The following is a 20778-nucleotide window of genomic DNA, read 5'->3' on the forward strand; positions in this document are numbered from 1 at the left end:
GAAGCTACAGAGGGTCTGAAGCCAACAGAGAAAGAAATTTTAGCAGCCTATGAAGGAGTCCAAGCTGCCTCAGAGATAACTGGCACTGAAGCACAACTCCTCCTGGCATCCTGACTACTGGTGTTGGGTTGGATGTTCACAGCAAAGGTTCCCTCTACCCACCATGCCACACGGAGCAAGTGAATTGCTCTCATCACACAGCACACCCATACTGGAAAACTGAATAGCCCTGTGATTTTGGAGATAATTACAAATTGGCCTGAAGGTGAAAACTTTGGTGTCACTGACAAAGAACAAGAGCAAGTTTCACGTGCTGAAGAAGCTCCACCATACAACCAATTGCCAGCAGAAGGAACACGTTACGTTCTTTTTACTGATGGTTCTTGTTGCATTGTAGGGATAAAACAAAAGCGGAAAGCAGCGGATGGAGCCCAACACAACAGCTGCAGAAGCTACTGAAGGAGAAGCGGATCAAGTCAACTTGCTGAACTCAAAGCCGTTCAACTGGCCCTGGACATTGCTGAAAGCTGAGAAGCAGCCAAAGCTCTACCTCTACACTGGATGGCAACCAATGCTCTGTGGGGTTGGCTGGAAAGGTGGAAAAAGGCTAATTGGCAGCATAAGCGAAAACCAATTTGGGTGGGTGAAGAGTGGAAAGACATTGCTACCAGGACAGAGAAACTAACTGTGAAAATCGGTCATATCCCATATCCCCAAGAGTCGAGCTAATGAGGAGCACCAAAACAATCAGCACATAGACCGGGCTGCAAAGATAGAGGTGTTAAAGACAGACTTAGATTGGCAGCACAAGGGGGAGTTGTTCCTAGCTCAATGGGCTCACGATGCTTCAAGTCATCAGGGCAGAGATGCCACCTATAAGTGGGCACGAGACCAAGGGGTGGACCGAACCCCTTGGTTAGTATTTCTCAGGTTATCCATGACTGCCAGATGTGTGCTGCCATCAAGGAGGCCAAGGGAGTGAAGCCCCTATGGTATGGTGGGTGGCAGTCCAAGTACAAGTATGGGGAGGCCTGGCAGATTGACTAAATCACACTGCCCCAAGGCAAGCGCTACGTGCTCACAATGGTAGAAGCCGCCACAGGATGGTTGGAAACCCACCCTGTGTCTCATGCTACTGCCCGGAACACCATCCTGGGCCTTGAAAAGCAGGTCCTGTGGAGACATGGTTACCCCTGAGAGGAATGAGTCAGACAATGGGACTCATTTCAAGAACAGCCTTACCAACACCTGGGCTAGGGAACATGGCATTGAGTGGGTGTACCATATCCCCTACCATGCACCAGCTGCAGGCAAAGTGGAGAAGTACAATGGACTTTTAAAAACCACCTTGAAAGCATTGGGTGTGGGATCTTTCAAAAACTGGGAGCAGCATCTAGCAAAAGCCACCTGGTGAGTTAACACCAGAGGCTTGATTAACCAAGCAGGCCCTGCCCAATCTGAATCTCTTCCCCTGCATACAGTACACAAAGTCCCAGTGGCACATGTCAGAGGTTTATTAGTTTGGATCAATTCTGCCTTGAGTACAGAGAAACCCATTTGTGGGATTGTCTTTGCTCAGGGACCAGGTTACACATGGTAGATGATGTAGAAAGATGGAACAACACGACACGTACCTCAGGGAGATCTGACTGTTGGGTGAGAACTAGATGTAAATATCACTGTCTGCTGAATGTCATTGTATATAGCTGTATACTGTGTATATAAATGTATGCGTTGAGTTAGAATATGTATTAGCTTTGGTAGTAAACTGACGATAGAGGGATAAGGGGTGAAATGTCCTGAGGTGACTTTATGATGCTTGTATCCCTATTAGTCTGTTTAGCCCAGAAATAAATTCTGCACCATTAAGACTGGTTCCAAGAGCAAAGCAGGGGAGAGAAGAAACACAGAGTTTGTTATCAGAAATTGCACTTGCTCCACTACATCCTTGTCCTGGACTGTGTTGTCTGCAGCATGGACAGAGCTTTCCTTTGCTTTTAGTTAGTTTTTAGCTCGCTGAGGCAGACAAATTCACTGGACTGTGGTTTTTCTTTTTCCTGGAACTGTTTAAACCTGCTCTGGACTGAACACCCAGAAGAGCACCAGCAGCTCACACCTGTGGCCCACCAGGCCAGGCCTGGGCTGCAGCATTTCCATCACTGGAGGGATGATAGGAGACTGAGTGAGCCAAGCTACAGCCCACAAAGGGGACTTTCGGAGTTTGTCATCTCTTCAGAGCGGCAAGAGGTTTTATTGTTTAATATTGCTCATTTTTTGTGCTGGTGAATGCTTTGCCTGTTAAATAAACAGGGTTTTTTCTACTTTCCTCCAAGGAAATATTTACATAAACCAGTTGGGGGAGGGGCCGCTTGAATCTGCTTTCGAGAGGAACCCCTTTGGCGGTTTTCTCCCAAATTTGTCCTAAACCAGGACAACAGGGCACCCCAAAAAGGCCACCATATGACAGAGCATTGTCCAAACACTTCTTGAACTCAAGCTTGCTGCTGTGACCACTGCCCTGAGAAGCCTTATAAGCTCAACCTCCCTCTGGGTGGAAAACCTTTTCCTGGTATCCAAGCTAAACCTCCCCTGACTCAGCTCCATGCTGTTTCCTCAAGCTCTCTCATTGGTCATGAGAGTGTACAGACTGGTACCTGCCTCTCATGAGGAGGCTGAAGACTGCATTGAGGTCTCCCCTCAGTCTCCTCCAGGCTGAACAAACCAAGTGCCCTCAGCAGCTCCTCATACACCTTCCCCTCTAGACCATTCCCCATCCTTGTGGCCCTTCTTTGGAGGCCCCTCTACTAGCTTAATGTCTTTTTTATACTGTGGTGCCCAAAACTGCCCCCAGAACTCAAGGTGACACTGCTCCAGTGCAGAGCAGAGAGACACAATCCCCTTCCTCACTCAGCTGGCCTGATGCCCCTATGGACATGGTTGGCCATCCTGGCTCCAGGGCACTGCTGACTCAGATCCAACTTGCCATCAGCCAGAACCCCCAGGCCCCTTCCTGCATTACCACTCTCTAGCCTCTAATTAATTAAAGGCAGTTACATACAGTAAATGTGTTATGATTGTGAACTGTATACTCAGCAATTTCATAAAGCCAAGTAAGTTGCAGACACCTCCTGAAAGGAAAATGTTAACACATCCATCAAATTTTAGCCCCGAGAAAAATTTGTATCACCTTTCAGCCATTGAGAAGATGAAGTAATTCATTCCCCACACAAGGGGAGTCTGTTGTCTTAAAAATGCAGCTTCAGCAGTAGGTTATAGACAAGCAAATTACTAGTTGTGTTTTAGCCACAAGTTAATGAGAAAAGCATTCCAGTTCCCATAAATATATAGGACCAACTGGAAGGTGCTAGTTCTCTTTGGTATTCTAGCTGGATTGTCTTAAAACTGACACTTCACACATGTGGCAGTGAAGTACCAAAGACTCCAAAGAAAGTTTCTAAGAACATTCAGTAACTACTTAATGTATTAGTACCAATAACAATTGTGCTTTCCAGACTAAACTCCTGCTTTTCAATAATCACCCTCACAATGACAGTTCCCAAAACCTTTATTACCATGTCACTAAATCTTTGCAGCAAAGTCGATCAAACTTCACACAGCTAGAGAGAAGCTACTCTCTCCTCCTCTTCATTAGCTCCACATTTATCAACTCATCTCCCACCATGACAGGCAATGCCAAGACCAGGATCTGTTCCTAGGAAACTTCACAGTACAAACTTCTTCAGAAAGTGTCACTAGGACTATGTCATCTTTTAGCCCCCTTCTGTGCAGTAGAGGACCCCCTTAAACCAACAACCTTCTCTTGTCAAGATACAGTTGGTCATCACTCCAATGTAAAGAGGCAGGGGAGCAGTTTCACAAACTCACTAGAAACAAAGCAAAGACAAGTGGATGAAAACGACTTGAGGAACAATAAGAATGACAAAAAATGAAGTAATTATTAGAGAGAATGCTTGTAGCTATGAAGAAATGCATCAGAAAGAACATCCATTAAAATAGTTTGAAGTTACAAAGGACATTGGTAGAATGGTTACTTGGAGGCAGTACTGACAGCTCAGCAGTGATTTAAGACATTCAATAGTTTAAGAGAGATATCAGAACCTAGAAGGTAAAGGTACCTAATATACTGTTGGAATCAGAAACATCAATCAATGAATTTAAAGATGGGTGTCATGGCAAAAGTTACAGGTTAAAAGAGCTTTATATTAGTAAGATGAGAGGACACAAGCCACACAAATCTCAGCACTTCTCAAGGCCAGAGAAAGGTTTGTTGTAGTAATCAAACAGGTAAAAATCTTGAGTTTCACCTGCATGAACAGACAGTAAAAGCTGTCTGTCCACTGGACTATTTAAACACACCAAACAAAAACAGCCTGCAAGAATGACTGAAACCTCATTCTAGGTACTTGTGTCGACTATGTGTCAAAGAATAATTAGTTTCACACCTAAGAACAAAGTATGATTGAGACAGCACTGTTGTACAGATCAATCAAGATTCAGGAACGTTAAGAACTTTGCTGTAATCACACTTTTTTGTGAACATGAACATTGAGCTATCAAATGCTATAAACAATGTAAGACCAATATGAAGCAGAAGGTCAAAGAATTATCGGTACCAAAATAGTTACTTCACATATTTAGATTAAAATACCTGAGCACAAGGAAGTAAAGCATTCACCTAAACAATGGAAAAATAAAACTAACTGATGTGTTGAAGAATGAGGACAAAACAGTCACCTGAGAAGATCCTTGCCATGACAGAGACTGCAAATAAGTCAAGTAGAAAGACTACAGAATTCTCCGAGTTTCAGCAGAAAGATGCGAATTCTGGGAAGTGCATGTATTTCCACTGTTATACCAAGTACATACACCTCAAAAATGACACTGAAAGGAACAAAACTAGCAACAGTCAATAATATTAGAATGAGGAGACAACCGTTCCAAAGCAAGCTTATCTTACTTCATCTGAGAAAAGATTGTATCACATTCTTATTACAAGAAGAAATAGAACAGCAACAGGCAACAACTCTGGAAAGACAGGTGAGTATAAACTAAAGAGGTTTACAGGTGAGGTAAGTCTCTGGAGGCAGGAAAGGAGCACAAGGATGGGATCACCCTCCCCCTTGCCATCCTAGACAGTCTACAAGACCCTGAAGAAAAAGAGAAGTAGAGACAGAAACACACGACAAGTCATCATCAAAAGATGCAATAAATATTGGTAAACTGTTGAGCTTAATGCTCCCCAGCAGAAAGGGGCGGTAAAGTGAGGGGCTTGCATGACTTAAGATAGCTACTGCCAAGCTTCTGATTTTAGGAGAACAAAAGAACCCATTAAAATTTACCATAAGGTCATTATAACGGCAGTATACAAATTAAGTACTGATGTTAAGTTTCTCACAAAAGTCATTACAGATCTCGCTACTACTATTCTTGAGACCACTTATCATGCCTCCTCAGGCGCTGACAACTCACCTTGAGTCTGGAAGCCAACAGCCCAAACCGTACCACATCACAGGATTTGTTAACTTAAGTGTAATTTTATTTTTAGCTGTTTGTAGGCTTCATCTTCAAAGGCTGCACCTACAACATTTATTTGCTTCCTGTTGTTTAACGCTAATATCAGAACAATAATTGCCACCGAGTTCCAAAGTAAGAAACAGTCCTGAAAGAAGGGGCCTCACATACACTTTCATTCACCTCCTGCTGGGCATTTCTCTTCCTCTTCCACTAGCTGAGAGGAATGATGAGACACAACAGAGACAGCTGGGCAAATTGGCTTTTGCCAAAACACTGAGAGACATATGTCATTCCCAAAGGCAAAATATAGATACCCAATGCCACTTAAAACATCACTGTACACACCTTGGGGCAGAATACCCAAATACTGCAGTATTGCAGCCCAGGTTCTTCTAAGGCTCTTCAGAAAAAATGGAAGCCACTTTACTAGCCCACCTCTTGATGTTTTCAGCTCCAAAAAATACAATGCATCTACTATGATACCCTGCCTTGTTTTACATAGGCCTTCAATCAATCTTAGAACTAAACAAAGTATTAACATGAGTGTAAGCAAAGGAAAGATTTACAGTAATACGAAAGCAGTGGACAATAACTTCAAAAAGCAACTGGACAAGGCGGGGCACAAAGCGGCTTAGAGCCGGGGCCAAGACACAGCGCTCGCAACCGCGCTCCAGGGGCCGTGCCCAACGCCGGGCCCGCTGTCCGCGTCCAGGGAGCACCGGCCCCGGCCACCGGCCTCGGGAATCGCCGCATCGCGAACCCGGCGCCACCAACCCGCGGGAGGCACCTAAGGACGAAGGCCCCAGCCTGGCTTCGTCCGCCCGCGCCTCGCGGACGGCGCGGTGCCCCGACCAAGGCGCTCCCTTTGTCCGGCCGCTAGCCCCACTAGGACCGGGACGGCCGCGGGGAGGCAGCGCTCCCGGACTGACCCCTGAACGCGGATCGTAGGGCCAGGCCGAGCCGGGCTAGACTAGGCTCACGGCGGCGCAAAGCCGCTGTGGGCCAGAGCAGCGACGCCTGCAACTCCCGCCTACCTTCGTTCGCCAGGTCCGCCATTTTACTTCCTCAGCCGCGCCCACAATGCATCGCGCGGCCGGACGACACCGCTCACCGCGGGCCCTGCGCGGCGCGCACGCCCCGATTTACGGCCGCTACGGGACGGCGGTGCGCGTGCGCAGAGCCGTCCCTAGCGGAGCCGGGGAGTCTGCGCGGTGCCCTGTCGGTTCCCAGTCGGTTCTGCAGCTCCGGGCGGCCGGTCTGGGCAGCGTCCCCGTGGGCTGACTCGTTACGGGGCCCCCGTTGGCCCGATCGCTCCCTGCTGTCCGCGCACCGTATGTACCGCGGCGGTCGGAGCGGGGCCAGTTGCTCGCGCGTTTCCGTCCCGTTCGCGGCCTTGCCGTCTGCACCTCTTCCCGCGCCTGCGGAGCCTAGGCGGGCAGGCCATGAGCTGCTCCTGGTGCCACGTCCTGCGCTCAACAGCAGCTGGCACAGGGCGTAGGAATTGAGCAATTAATGATTCTCATCTTACCCCTAGTGATTGCTTCAGGGTTCATTTAACAACAGCATGCACAGTGCCCTTCATTTGACTACATCCCTCACAAGCTATCACACTAGCCTAAAGCAGAATCCAAGGGCCAGACTCCTGATTCCTTTTGTAAGTACCATGAAATGAAACCATCTGGTTTACCTGCTAGGAGAATTGTCCATCAGGAATATAACAGCAAAACTTAAAAATAAATGAATGGCACTATTTAAAAACAGAACAAAACAAAAGAGGAAAAAAAAAAACAGAATAATCACAGAAGGATTTGGCTTCCAAGGAACCTTAAAGCCCATCTCATTCCCCTCGTTTCCATAGACAGGGACACCTTTCTCTAGACCAGGTAGCTCCACACCACATCCAACCTGACCTTGAACACCCAGGGATGGGTCAACCACATCTCTGGGCAGGCTGTGCCAGGGCTTCACTGGTCTACCAGCCAAGGATTTCTTGGCCATATTCCACCTAACCCTGCCCTCTTGCAGTGGGAAGCCATTCCCCCTTGTCCTGTCATTCTAGACTCCTGTCCAAAGACTCTCCAGCTTTCTTGAAGCCACTTTAGGTACTGGACCAGGCTCGAAGGTCTCTCCACAGCCTTCTCCAGGCTAAACACCCCCAGCTCTCCCTGCCTGTCCCCAGAGCAGAGGGGCTCCAGCCCTTGGAGCATCTTTGTGGCCTCCTCTGGACTTGCTTCAGCAGCTCCACATCCTCCTGTTGTTGTTCCCCAGGGCTGGAAGCAGCTCTGCAGGTGGGATCTCACCTGAGTGGGGTAGAGGGCAGAATCCCCTCCTGCCCATGCTGGGCAATGAGCCCAGCACAGGGTGGGTTTCTGTGTGCCAATGCCTGTGGCTGGGGCATGTTGAGCTTCTTATCCACCTGCACCCACAAGTCCTTCTCCCCAGGCCTTTCTCCCCTCAGCCTGTGTTTGTTCTTGGGATTGCCCTGACATGTGCAGGAGTTGCACTTGGCCTTGTAGAAGTTCATAAGTTCCACCTCTCCAGCCTGTCCAGGTCTTTCTGCAGGCTATCCCTTCCCTCCAGCATGTTGACCACACCACACAGGATACCTATTTTTAAATACAAAATACCTATCTGTAAGTAAATGTCCATCTTCAGCATATTATGGAATATTTCCATAGATCAGGCAATAGTCTTTGGAGTTTTATGATTGCTAGTGCAAGCTGCATTACCAGTTGAATTTGCAAGACAGTGGGCACAAGAAATCCACATGTTTTCTAAAGTGTGTTAGGGACAAATTCTTACCACACTTGCTAGACAGACCATCTAGTTCAACTGGACACCCAGCTGTATCTGGTACTCATGACCAAGAGAAGAATGTTTGGGGACATGTCATGTTCATTGTAACGACCATGAAATTGTGGCATTCGAGGTTCTGAGAGACATGACAAAGATAAATGGCAGACTGCAGCCCCTTCAAGAGAATGACTTTGGGTGATTCAAGTGAAGTAAGATTCTGTGAGAGTTAGCTCTGAAGGACAAAGGAGCTCAAAAGAGCTGGCAGTTTGTTAAGGACTTCCTCCAAGCACGAGAACAGTCTGCCCCAGCAATCAGAGGAGTAAGTAAATGTGTTGGGAGACAAACTTGGTAAACATAGAACTTGTGAATGAATACAAAAAAACTATACATGGGATGGAAACAAGGACAGACTACTGAAGTGGAATATAGGAATACTTCCTCAGCATGCAGAGATGGTATGAGGAAATCCAAAGGTCAACTAGAGTTGACACTGCCAAGGGACTTCAAAAGCTTTCCTAGTCTTACTTTCCACCAAGGAAGTCCTTTCTTTCCACCAAATCAGTTTCACCAAGCTCAGGTCTCTGAGCTTTGAGACAGGATTCAGAGACAAGATCAAGTCAAAAATCTCTTGAGAACTCTCAGCCCACCTGAGTTCATGGGATCCAGTGGGCTGTGTGGGAGGGGGCTGAAAGCTGGCTGATGTTACTGAACAGACACTCCATCAGCTTTAAAAGGTCCTGGAGATCAGTGAAGACCATGCCTGCATTCCAGGGGCACTTTAAGCAGCAGGAGGCTCCGTTTAACCTCTCACTCTCCAGCTACCAAGGCAGAAGGAAAATACCATTAAGAGTCTTGCTTTTCACCTGAGATGGGTCCTGTCATGCTTCCCTGGCTTAAATAAACTTACCACTAGTCAATAAGCTACATGGTCCTGAACAAGTCATCCCTGTTTTCCCTGAGGGTAGAGCTCCAGCCATGGAATCCACAGATATCTGGGGCTGCAGCATTTTTCATTTGATCCCAGATGACTTAAAGCTGATTTTAGCATATCCTCTGATCATGACCTGAGACTTTGAATAGCTTTGCAAGATTTTTTTATTTTATGCATGTCCACTGGGAGCTTACAGTACTGGACATTAGTGCTGGCAGCTGCATGATATCTGCATGGCAGCCTCAGTCTGTGTGTGGTTCTAGACCTTGTCTGTGCCTTTTCCCTGGAACATTTGGTGCAGACAATTTGCAAAGAATTTAACCAAAAGAATTAGCATGCTTCTATTTACACAAGAACTGTCATTTTCAGGGATATACAGCATGGCTGACTTAGCTCCAGTCTTTATGGAATTAAGTTCCTTTCCCAAAGCAGACATGTCCTACAAACTGAGCCAAACACTGGTCTTGAAAAGTGAGAGTCAGAGTAAGTACTTATTATGTGTCTAAAAAAACAACAATTACTTAAGTACTTATTCTGATACAGATATCCATTACAGAAAATTTCATTTTAGAATATTAAAACCTATTTAACCTATAAGAAACTGTGAACATGCTTTTATAATGAAAATGTTGGGCAACTTTAATTATAGGAATTGCTGTCCTGTGCTTCTCCAATGAATGTGTGGTACCAGCATAGTGAGTGATGTGACCTATTTAAGGGGAGTGTTTTAGAAATAACGTACCTCAGAAAGTTGCATACACTGAAGAATCAGCAGGTCACGGTGTGTTCTCTATACATGTTCTAATTAGAGCCCATACTTCTCAGAATCATTAACATGAGGAAAATTAACAGTTTTATCCTAACAGTGTTGGGAGGTTTCTGATTGTGATTTAATTTACCATCAAGTAAATCTGTGGTAATACCAGGATGGATGTGATTCTAGCAATTTATTATTTCAATAAAAAGTAAACTCCACCTACACCAACTTCACAGTTCTTGTGACTTTTAGAAATTAATTACAAGAGTTATCTGTACCCTATGAGCTTGTCAACTTGCTGATATAACTAGAATCTATTTTGGGTGCATGCCATTAAGATACTATAAATGCCATACTTTCTGATTAGTACTATTGTTAGGTCAGTATTTCTAAGGGGACATGGCCTAAAAGTCACTATGACTTTGACAAATTAAATATTTTTCCATAGCTGAGCTCTCAAAAAAAAAAAAAAAAAAAAAAAAAAAAAAAACCAAAAAAAACCTAAAAAAAACTCCACCAAAAAAACCCCACACAAAAAACCAAACAAAAGAAAAACAAATGAAAAAACAAACAAAAAAACCCACAAAAGCAAAAAGCCACCACCTCACAAAGAAAACTCCAGCCAAAACCAACCCACTTTGTTTGAAGACTTTCTGCTTCTGAGAGCATCATTTGGATGGACTCAGACTCCGGAGCATTCACAGTTGTTCCATAGCATGACAGTGGCATTTTGATCCATTGTCATAAGCATTCATCAGCAAAAAAAGAAACAGATGCTCTAGAGTGAAGACAGCACCACAGGTAATCGCTGTCTCATTTCTAGCTTTATTGCTCTATCAGTGTCCTGGACAAGAAGGCAGTTTCTAGATGCTCACACCATGTAGGTCAGTTAATATACTATCTTGTCTGCTTCTGGTAGCAGACCTGTATCAAGCAGAAAGTTGTACCTGAGGACTCCAGAGGTCCATTCTATCACCATCTCTATGATTTTCAGCATTACAGTTATTCTTATTAATTGGGAAATATATCCAGGACTCTGTGTAAGTTAGGTTCTGCTGGAGTTGATTCAGTTGAAACCTATTTTTTAACTTGTTTCTGAACTGATGAAGTTATTTCTCAGATAACTCATTCTTTCCAGCATGGGGGAGCTGGCAAGGACAAGCAACCTTAAGAGGAATAGGGCTTCCTTTTTCAACAGCAGCATGGATTTATGTCACACTCAGCTAACCAATGTCACATGCTTTCCCAGTTGCCAGACCATTTCTGTGGGTCTTACAGATCCATTTCTGAGTATTTTATTAAGGTCCTACTCTCTCTTGTGGCAGCTCACACCTCCTGTGACATCATCACCCTGAGCCAGAAACTTCTATATTAATGCCACTGGGTGACTGAGCAGTGGCCAAGCCATGTATTTTCAAGCACTTGTTAGCTGGAAATTACAAGAATAAAGAAAATACATCTGCTAACCTGTTTTCAGGCAACATACAATGTGAAGCCAGTGGTTCATCCCTGGAAACTAATAGTTGCATGTAATCCTAACCCAAAATTAGTCGGGGTGTGGTCTCCACGCATCCCATGTCTGAGGGTCTTTAACAACATGACAGTGATGTTGATTACCACCATCAATGTTTTCAGAGGTTCTAACTCAGCAGGGGATTTCTTATGGAGCATTTTTTTCCTCCTTTGTGAGGACTGAATCATAATTTTTTCCCTGAGGAAAGAGAGCCATCAATCTTCCTCCAACTGTAAGGAAAGACATCATGTTGTGACAGTTTTGAGGAACCAACCAGCTACACAGTCTAGACCTCGTCTTTACTCTGGCATCTAGTGCAGTTTCAGAAGGTTTTCAGGTTGTTATTAAATTCAGTTCATCTAGTATCCTCATCTTCAAGGATTTACAATAATTTCAGTGTGAAAATTCACAGGGTAAAATACTTGCTAAAGTGGAATGATCAATATGTCCTGTGAGTGACTTGATTCATGAGTGAAGCTACTTACATGCTCAACACACTCTAGAACTCAATCTGGCTTTATAAAAATAGGGGGATATTTGTGGGCTTGCTCAGCTTTTCCAGGAATTGCATGCAATTTCAACTGCAGATCTTATAACAGCATGGGCCAAGGCACCACTGACAAAAGGGAAGGTTTTTTTCTGTTAAAACCTTTGTATGTAACCAAGAGCCCAGCTGAGTGAAACTTCAAAATTCCAATGATGTCCCGCTGGCACACAACTCTGCTCATTCAGACATCACTTAAAGGCTGTTCAAAAAATCAGCCTGGTGTCCTTAAGCCATGGCATAGCCCTCCTCCCTGGCTGTGGTGGGATCTCCAGCACCCACTAGATGGTGATCTGGGATAAAAAGAAGGAAGCTTATGAGGCTCTGAGAGCAAAGGACTGTTCGACATGAGGGACTGAAGGGATTGTCAAAACACAAGACCTAGGGCTAAAAACACTACAAGAGGGTCATTAAAGTGACCTTCCTGATGTTTTTTCTCAGAGGAAGCAAGCTGGGTTTTTACAAGTTGTGGCTTGCTTCTCGCAAAGTGCATCTGTGCAAGGGCAACTAAGTCCACTCACAAATACAAAGAAATGCTTTAGAAGCATTCATAGTCTAAGGTTCACTTCTCTAATTCTTGCAATGTCAGTGCCACTCCTGAGCTGTGACTCTCCAGGCACACTGGCCCAGGACTCTAGAGCCTGAAAGCATGAGCAAGGCTGTCAGTAATTAGAGCTATTCAGGGCCTGAACTAAAAAGCTGAGAAATCTCTCTCACCACCTTGCATTGCTGGGAAACCCTGGCAGTTTGAGCCTGTTCTTGGCACAACCTAAGAGCTGAAATACAAACAGCATCTTCTTCTGCAGACATCACAGTGTGCAAGAAAAAGGGGAGCTGCACTCCCATTCCCTGGCAGGACTTGGAAGCATTTTTCTTGCTAGGACTTTGTTTTCTTCAAGTGATTTCCCATGCTGGTGGAACAGTACTGGTATATGGACTGAGGTGGTATATTCACTGAGGTGATGAATCTCCATCCTTGGAGAGTTTAAAATTTGACTGGATCAAGTTCAACTGAATAACCTGATCTAACTTTGCAGATAGCTTTGTTTCAAGCAGGAACTTAAAGTACAAAGTGTCTTGCCCTACCTATACCTTTATATGATTTTGTGATATATTTGATTTCTTTCACTCTTGAAAGATTCTTTGAAAAGAACTGTGCAAGTAGAAGGGGAAGAGGAGATGGACACTTATAACTGCAACTCTTTGTCCATTTAAATAGGATCAATGTGCAAAAACACGTGAGAGCACATTTGTGGTGTCTGATCTTACTGCATGCACTGCGCATAGCCCCAGCCTCCAGAGACTGGTGGCTTTTATTTATTGGAACATTCTTCCTTCTGAATATAACCACTAGATGGGGAAGCAAGCACTTGATTTTTCACAATTTCTTACTGAAAAATTGTACTTCCATGGTTTTAGCTATGCTGATACAATTCACTGTGTTCTCACCTCTCTGTTTAGCATCTCTGACTGGGTACCTGCTTGAGTACCTTGTATTGTAGCACCCGACCTTGGGATTTCAGCCTATCAACATTTAAAGAAGGCTCTACACAAGACCACAGAAGAAAAACCCTTAATCTGGAGGTGTACAGTCATAGAATCACAGACAGGTTAGAGTTAGTAGGGGCCTTAAAGCCCATTTCGTTCCATCCCGTGCCACAGGCAGAGACTTTCCATTAGAGCAGGTTTCTCCAAGCCCCATCCCACACCTGGACTTGAACAGTTCCAGAGATGGGGCAGCTACGGATTCTCTGGGCAACCTGTGCCAGGGCCTCATCACTCTCACATGAAAGAATTTCCTCCTAATGACTCAGCATTATCTAAACCTCTCCTCTTTTAGTTTAAAACTATTCTCCCTTGTTTATCACTATATGCCTGTGTAAAAAATCACTCTCCCTCTTCTTACAAGCTCCCTTTAAGCACTGAAAGGCTGCAGTTGAGGTCACCCCAGGGCCTTCTCTTCTGAGAAAGTTATGAGGCAGCCAGTATATTTCAGCTTGAGCTGGTGCCTCCAAAGAGGGACCCTGAACAGCACAACTCCTGGGCTTTTATCTGCTCACAGTCTGTGCACCTGACCTTCACATGCTCTTCACATGCTCTGTACATGCCCCTTTGTCCAATGGCAATTTATGATCTGGGGTCTTCTAACACCTCGTTGGATTTTTTCCTCATGTCCATGTGACCAGACCATTAACTGCTCTTCTCTTCCAGCTTGGGGTAACCTTGGGGCACTCCAGCGTCTCAGCTCTTATCTGAAGATCTCCAGATCTCTGTCTCCTCCCCTGCTCAGCTGTTTATATTTACAGAGTTCATTTACAGCTCACCTCAAAGTCAAGCTTTGAGCAGGGCCCACTCATGCTAAACTGTAAGCAAGTTACAATTAAACTTCAACCTACACAATTAATTTCTAATATTCTATAAGTAAACTTTACTTCTCAACAGACCACATACCTCTGGCTGTGGACTCCAGCCAACTTCTTAGCCACCTATCCTGGTTTCAGATAGTGCAGGGTTAATTTTTTGCAGTAGCCAAGAGAGGGTGCAGCTAAGGTCTGGACGGTTACTTGACACAAAAGGGACACACTCTCTGTCTTGTCCAGGGGGAAGGGGCTCCTCCCAGCCAAGAAAACATGGTGGACAGAATGGTCTGGTATAGGTTTTTTTGGGGGGCTTGCCATGTAAATAATTTATTTTTCTTGTACCTTTTGTTAGTAATATTGTTGCTGTTAATATTCTTATCTCACTGCTGTTTCCAGTAAATTGTTCTTATGTCAACCCATGATCTTTGTCTTTTGAGCCTCCAGTTGGAGGGTGGTGGAGGGAAAGCAGCACATAGTGTCAGCAGGAGTACTAAACTGGAGAATACCATTCTTAAACCACAACACCACCAGAGTCCACTCTTCAAATCCATGTCTCCCCAGTTTAGAGATAAGGATGCCATGTGGGACCATGTCACAAGCTTTACAGAAGTCTAGGTGGACAAAATTGGTCATCTTCCCTTGACAATTGTTGCAGTAGCATCGTAGAAGGCCACCAAAGCGGTCAGGCACGACTTGCCCTTGGTGAAGCTGTGCTGGCCATCTCGGGTCAACTCCTTGTCCTGTATGTGTCTTAATATTGCTTCCATGAAGATCTGCTCCAGTCCCTTCTGTATCAGGGACCGAAGATGTGTCTAAGCCTGCCATATTTGGTCCGCTGTTATGTACGTTAACAAGATAATGTAGAAGAAGACCTTATTTTTAGTTAGTAAGACTTTAACCTTCAGAAATGAAACTATGTATTGGTCATCTGGCAGGGGATTCAATTTGTGAAAGGGGAATAGTATACAACAAAGCCATTGTTGGTGTGGAGGTGTTATCATGGCCCGTTGTGACCTCATCTCACACACTGGCCCCACGTGAGATGATGTTGAAACTGGCCACTCCTGTGGAAGAGGTATAAGGTATGGTCCTGGGGTGGAGGGGAGAGGAACACAAGATGCATTCTGGTTTCATCCAGGGGATGCCCTGAAGGTGCGCTGCCTCCCTACCCCTCCCACTCAGGAGCCATACTCCATCTCCTTCTCCTGTTCAGCAGCTTCTCTAGAATCCAGGGGCCAGCATGTATTAATTGCTAGTGCAACTAATAAAATTAATTTGCTTGGCAATTTTGAGTGCATCTTGAGTTTTTTGTGCACGGGCCAAACCTATAACACCCAAACTTATAACACCTTCCCAGGCACAGAGGTGACAGTCACTGGTACATAGTTCCATGGGTCAAGACAGAGTTAATGTTCTTGCAGTAGCTATGAGGGGGCAGAGCCTGGATCTGTGTGGGTGTGCCCAGGTTGAGATTCTGTACCATCCACTTCAAGTCAGGGGAGGTGGGGTGAAGTGGGGGATTCTAGTTTTTGAGAAAGAAGGGGTAAAAGGTGGTAGGCCCAGGGGCCATTTTCCTCATTGTCTCAGAACCATGCAGCACCTGCTGGGTTGGTTGGTTGGTCTGTGAACACTTTTTAAAATGTAAATTACCCTCTTTTTGTATACTTTTGTTATTAAAATTGTTGCTGTTACTGTTCATTTTCTCATGGCATTACTGTTTCCAGTAAATTGCTCTCTCCGACTTTTGTTTCTCTCTTATGGAAGGGGGTGAAAGGAGGTTGTAAGGCTGTATAAGGCTGAATTTCCAACTGGACTTAAAAGCAGGACAACTTTTTAAAAATAGGATTGATGTTTTCCTTTTTCCAATCACTGGGACTTCACCTGATCACCATTTTCAAATGGGATGGAGAATGGCTTGGCAACTACATCAGCCCTCAGGACCTTAGGATGCATCTAATCAGGCTCCAAAGATTTGTGCCTATTTAGTTCCATCAGGTGGTCTCAGACCTGCTCTTGCTGACGGTGGGAGGGAGGGCTGTGGTCCCCCAACCTTCACCCAGAGGTTCAGCAACTTGGGAGAGGTAGGAAGTCCAATGGCCAATGGAGTCTGAGGCAAGGTTGTGCATGGGTTCAAGTCTCTGCAGGTTGTGCAGCAGGGGAATGACTTACAGGGAAATTATTAAACAGACAGGCTTGCTGATAACACCTTCAAACAATCAATACCTTGGGTCTCTTCAATCTTTACCTTCATTATGTTTTTAAAGATCCTTCAGCATCCTGGAACATAACAAAAGCAGTTGAAGCCTGTCTTAGCTTCAATCTAGTACTTGAAAAATACCATTAACTACAATTTGGAAAATTGGAATTGCAGACTCTGGACATTTAAAACTGTGGTGCGTATTAAGGAGGAAATAAAAGTTTTGGGGGATGGTTGTCATGTGCCTCATGATCAGTGTCTGTCCCAAAGGCTTTTGCTAGTTTGGGTTATCCAGTGTGACTTTTGCCACAAGTTTGTGATTAGTTAGAATATTTTCTTGGGAAATCACTGAGTATTGAATTCCATCTTGTATTCTAAATGGCATCTTTTTAGACTTGAGATGTCAGAGAAACATCTGAAGCAAGCAGAGCATGAAGCACACAAATGAAGCCATCTAAGAATGGGGATCTGTTCATTCAGTTATGGCTCCATCTCAGGAACAGTGTTTCTTCCTCTGGCCCTGCTGAGCAAGGCACTCACTACACTTTTGTCAACAAGGGCACTAGACCTATGTTAACCATGAACTAGAGCAACCCTGACCCCTCTCAGGACCCTACCTGAGCAGCTGCAATTCATCACAGGCTTCCCATGTGTTTTTACTTTTCCAGTATGAATTCAAACACACTCTTCCTTGGTTAACACCATGGCGGGCTTAGCCTCTGGGGGCAATAGGCATGGACACAGCAGCTTTCTGCTCAGCCAAAGTGGACAGGCTACACACATGCTCTCACACCAGGAAGCATGAAGGGTCAGGGTGCTGGAAATGCTGAGGTCAGGGTGTGGGGGGCGATCCCAAGGTACCAGGATGGCAGCATGCCCGCCCTAATTTCTCAAATCAATTTTCTTTATGGCCACTGGAGAACGCAAGTGCAGAGAGCCCAGATAACTTTTCAGAAGGCTACCTTGACACTGCTCTTGCCACCACTTACACCAGCACATATTATCTTCAGGAAGATTACACAGTAGGCACTGTGCAAGAGATGTCATATTGGAGATGCAATGGGGGGATATCAGCATGTCAGAGCTGTACAGGAAAGAAATATGGTCAGTAATGAAAATCCTGCAGTGATACAGACGAGCAACAACACCAGCCTCACTGACAAATTGGGACCAGCTCCAGCTCCCTGCCTCTAAAACTTTATTCTGGGGCCAAGCAGAGGCCTAGCATCAACATCACCTGGAATAATGCAGGCAACTTACACCACTCAGAGTAGATGGCACCAAATATTCCTGGCCAACTTATACCCTGTGCTCCTGTACTGGAAACTTAAGAAACCAGCAATGCTACATTTGCCACCTCTGCCAGAAAACAGCACATTTCAGGGAGCTGAACTGGACAGTCCTCTGCAACTTGCTCTTGAAGAGGGGTCTGCCAGTGTAAGCAGAGGGGTCATTACATGGAACCCCCTCAGCACCAAAAGCCCCTTAGCTCCACTGAAGCTTCCAAAAGACTTTAAAAGATGGAATAGGCTTCCCTAAGGGAGGAGCTGCAGGGTTAGACAGCAGAGCTTTCTGCATTCCTGTCTGGGACTAAGAGTGGGGGGAGTGTTTGTAACCATAATGACTGATTCTCCAGCAAAAATACCTTGATCTCTGCTGTTCAGTAAATATCACAAATACCCAAATTGTTACATGCTTTGCATATCTGTGCCCACAGCAGCCACACTCCTTGCTCCCATTGCCATTCATGGACGGGGTGTCACTTCCCATGCTGGATGTGATCGGTGGTCTCTTTCCTTCTGCATCATGTTTGCTGGGTGCCATCTCAGAAGGTGAGTTACCCTTTTTCCAAGCTAAGTGCTCATGTGCAAACTAGAAATGAGAAAGTGCTAGGGGGGACAACAGGAATTTTCAGATGTGAGATTTATGCAGAGGAAGCAACTGTCTCTGTACAACAAAAAGTTTCCTGAAATATGAAAACATGAATTTTGATGTAAACAAAACCCAAAGGGAACACTTTTGCTGCTCATTTTTAATTAAAAAAAAAAAAAAAGCTTTCAGGACCTTTAAAGTTTGATGTAAACACACTCAAAATGTACTATCAGCCTCCTTCCTCAGCTTTGCCAAACAACCTTATTCAGACTTTCACAGCAACATTGTACAAATCCAGTATCAGTATCCAGCAGTCAAACTTTTAATGTTTCAAAGCAGAATAAGTGAGCATTTTCTACAAAGATTATTCTGATTATTGTTGCCATTCTGCTGATGAGATCCATCAGCTTCCAGCAGATCAGAGCCACAACAAGTGTTTCTATGACAGCTGGCCCATGCTATTGATACTTGTTTATTTCTAGAGCCAGAAAGGAAATGTTGCAAGTGGAAAATTAGGCATCTAAGATGCAGGGCAGTGGTGGACCTTCCTCAGGTATTGTTCTTCTCTGCAAAGCAGCATTACTGACTGCCTGTACCTCACTGGCCTGAAATAATTAGAAATACAAAACTGCTGAATTGAGCCTATGTAGCCATTCCTTCCTTGCTAATAGTGTGATCCTGATGGAGGTAGGAGGGCTGCAGATGATATGGCTATAATAGTGAAGGCAGGCTATGAAAAGTGCAGAGTAACGTGGCAGATTGTTTCATTGGCTTTCACCCACAGTCAGGTCTGTGGAAATTGGTTCCTCCAAATTGGCAGAGAAGAAATTGTGTGTAAAATCTCGCTATGAAAAGCCAGTGTCCATAAAAGAGACAGAGGAGTGTGAAAAACGCCAATCACTTGTTTTTAAAATTTTAAAAGTTTAATAGTAATAAAATGGTTATAAAAATAATAATATAATTAGAGTAATAATAATTTGGACAATTTGGATTAGGACAATATAAGACAATAGAAACAAGAGTTATGGACAGTCCGGGTACCTTTTTCTGGGCAGCATAAGACCAAAAAAGGGCCCATGTTAACAGAGGATTAACCCTTAGAAACAATAACCTGTTGCATATTCATACATCTCATACATGATGCATAAATTCCATTCAAACACAGGATTCTGCCTGGTCATCATCAGCTTCTTCCTCTTAATCCTAACCAGCCTCGTCATGGCTGAGCAAGGAGGGAAGAAGTTCATTTCTCCTGATAAAAGAGCAATAAATTCTCTTTCTCTGAAAGATTCAGGTGTCCTGTGGCTGCTATCTCACTGTGAGTCCTTTCTTTAAAAAAATATCTTACATAGCATAGTTTCTATTTTAACATTTTGTTATAACCTAAAACTATATTTAACACACTACTTAATAAAATTAATACAACATAACTTTCTAACACAACACATATAAGATTCATTTTAATATTTGCAAAAAGCCAATCATAAAATACGCATTTTTCACAGGAGTCCTGCAACTTTATTAAAATCAAAAAGGAGAGAGTCCACTGGGACATACCCTCGTGGGGTCTCTCGAAATTTTGGAGGGTGCAGCCTCTCCTTTTATCCCAAACTCCTGGCCGCATGTTGCCCTCTTCCTTTCCCCATTGTCTGAAGTACTAGGAAGGTAGAGCCTTCCCGAACTGCCGATTGCATATTCCCCCTTCAAAGTGTCATTTTACCCCAAAGTTCCTAAGTTCAGGCTTGTGCTGAGTCCCCCACTTGTCTGTTTCAGGAGTTGGGCTGTCTGGGCTCCATAGCAAACCTGCTGCTTGAACTTAGGGGAGAATTAAGACCCATTTCGAATATGTCAACCCATAGAATTGTTTGAAAAGACATTAGCACACATTTTCCCTGTCAAGGCCTCCTGGCTTGTGTTTGTGTCCTGCCGCTGCAGCCCAGCAGAAGCCCAGACGCCGGTACCGGCGTTTCCCTGAGCCCGACGAGCGCCTGCTCCAGCCGTGCCGCTCTCCACAGAGCGCCGGGGGCCAGCCCGGACCCCGCTGTCTGCAGCCTGCCCTGACCGCGTCCACCCGGGCCTGGGCAGCGGCCCCGTGCTGGGCGTGGAACAGGCCTCGCTCGCTCGCTGGGGCCAGCGGAAGTCACGGGCACAAAGAAGGAGTAAGGAACGAGCTGTGGATATGATGCTTGTGGCTAACCCCTCCTCTCCAAAGGCTTTCTTTCCATCTTCAAAAACTAGTGCCCGGCGTTACCCTGCAGTTGGAAGTGGGCAGA

The 20778-nt window shown here is 44.9% G+C and overlaps 1 protein-coding gene across 4 annotated transcripts in view; it reads right to left on the bottom strand.

The window, feature by feature from the left end:
* The window catches only part of RANBP3 (RAN binding protein 3), a 65985-nt gene extending 59348 nt beyond the window's left edge, over nt 1-6637 (bottom strand). For 3 of the 4 annotated variants that reach the window (XM_066566115.1, XM_066566114.1, XM_066566112.1), the window contains exon 1: nt 6570-6636. In XM_066566115.1, the coding sequence (XP_066422212.1) occupies nt 6570-6591 (22 nt within the window). In that variant the 5' untranslated portion in view covers nt 6592-6636. Of the gene's footprint in view, nt 1-6569 lie in introns of all 4 variants that reach the window. The other variant, XM_066566111.1, reaches the window with a different exon arrangement.
* Nucleotides 6638-20778: the final 14141 nt, after the last annotated feature.

The sequence above is a fragment of the Molothrus aeneus genome, chromosome 27 (assembly GCF_037042795.1).
Source record: "Molothrus aeneus isolate 106 chromosome 27, BPBGC_Maene_1.0, whole genome shotgun sequence".
Taxonomy (NCBI): Eukaryota; Metazoa; Chordata; class Aves; order Passeriformes; family Icteridae; genus Molothrus; species Molothrus aeneus.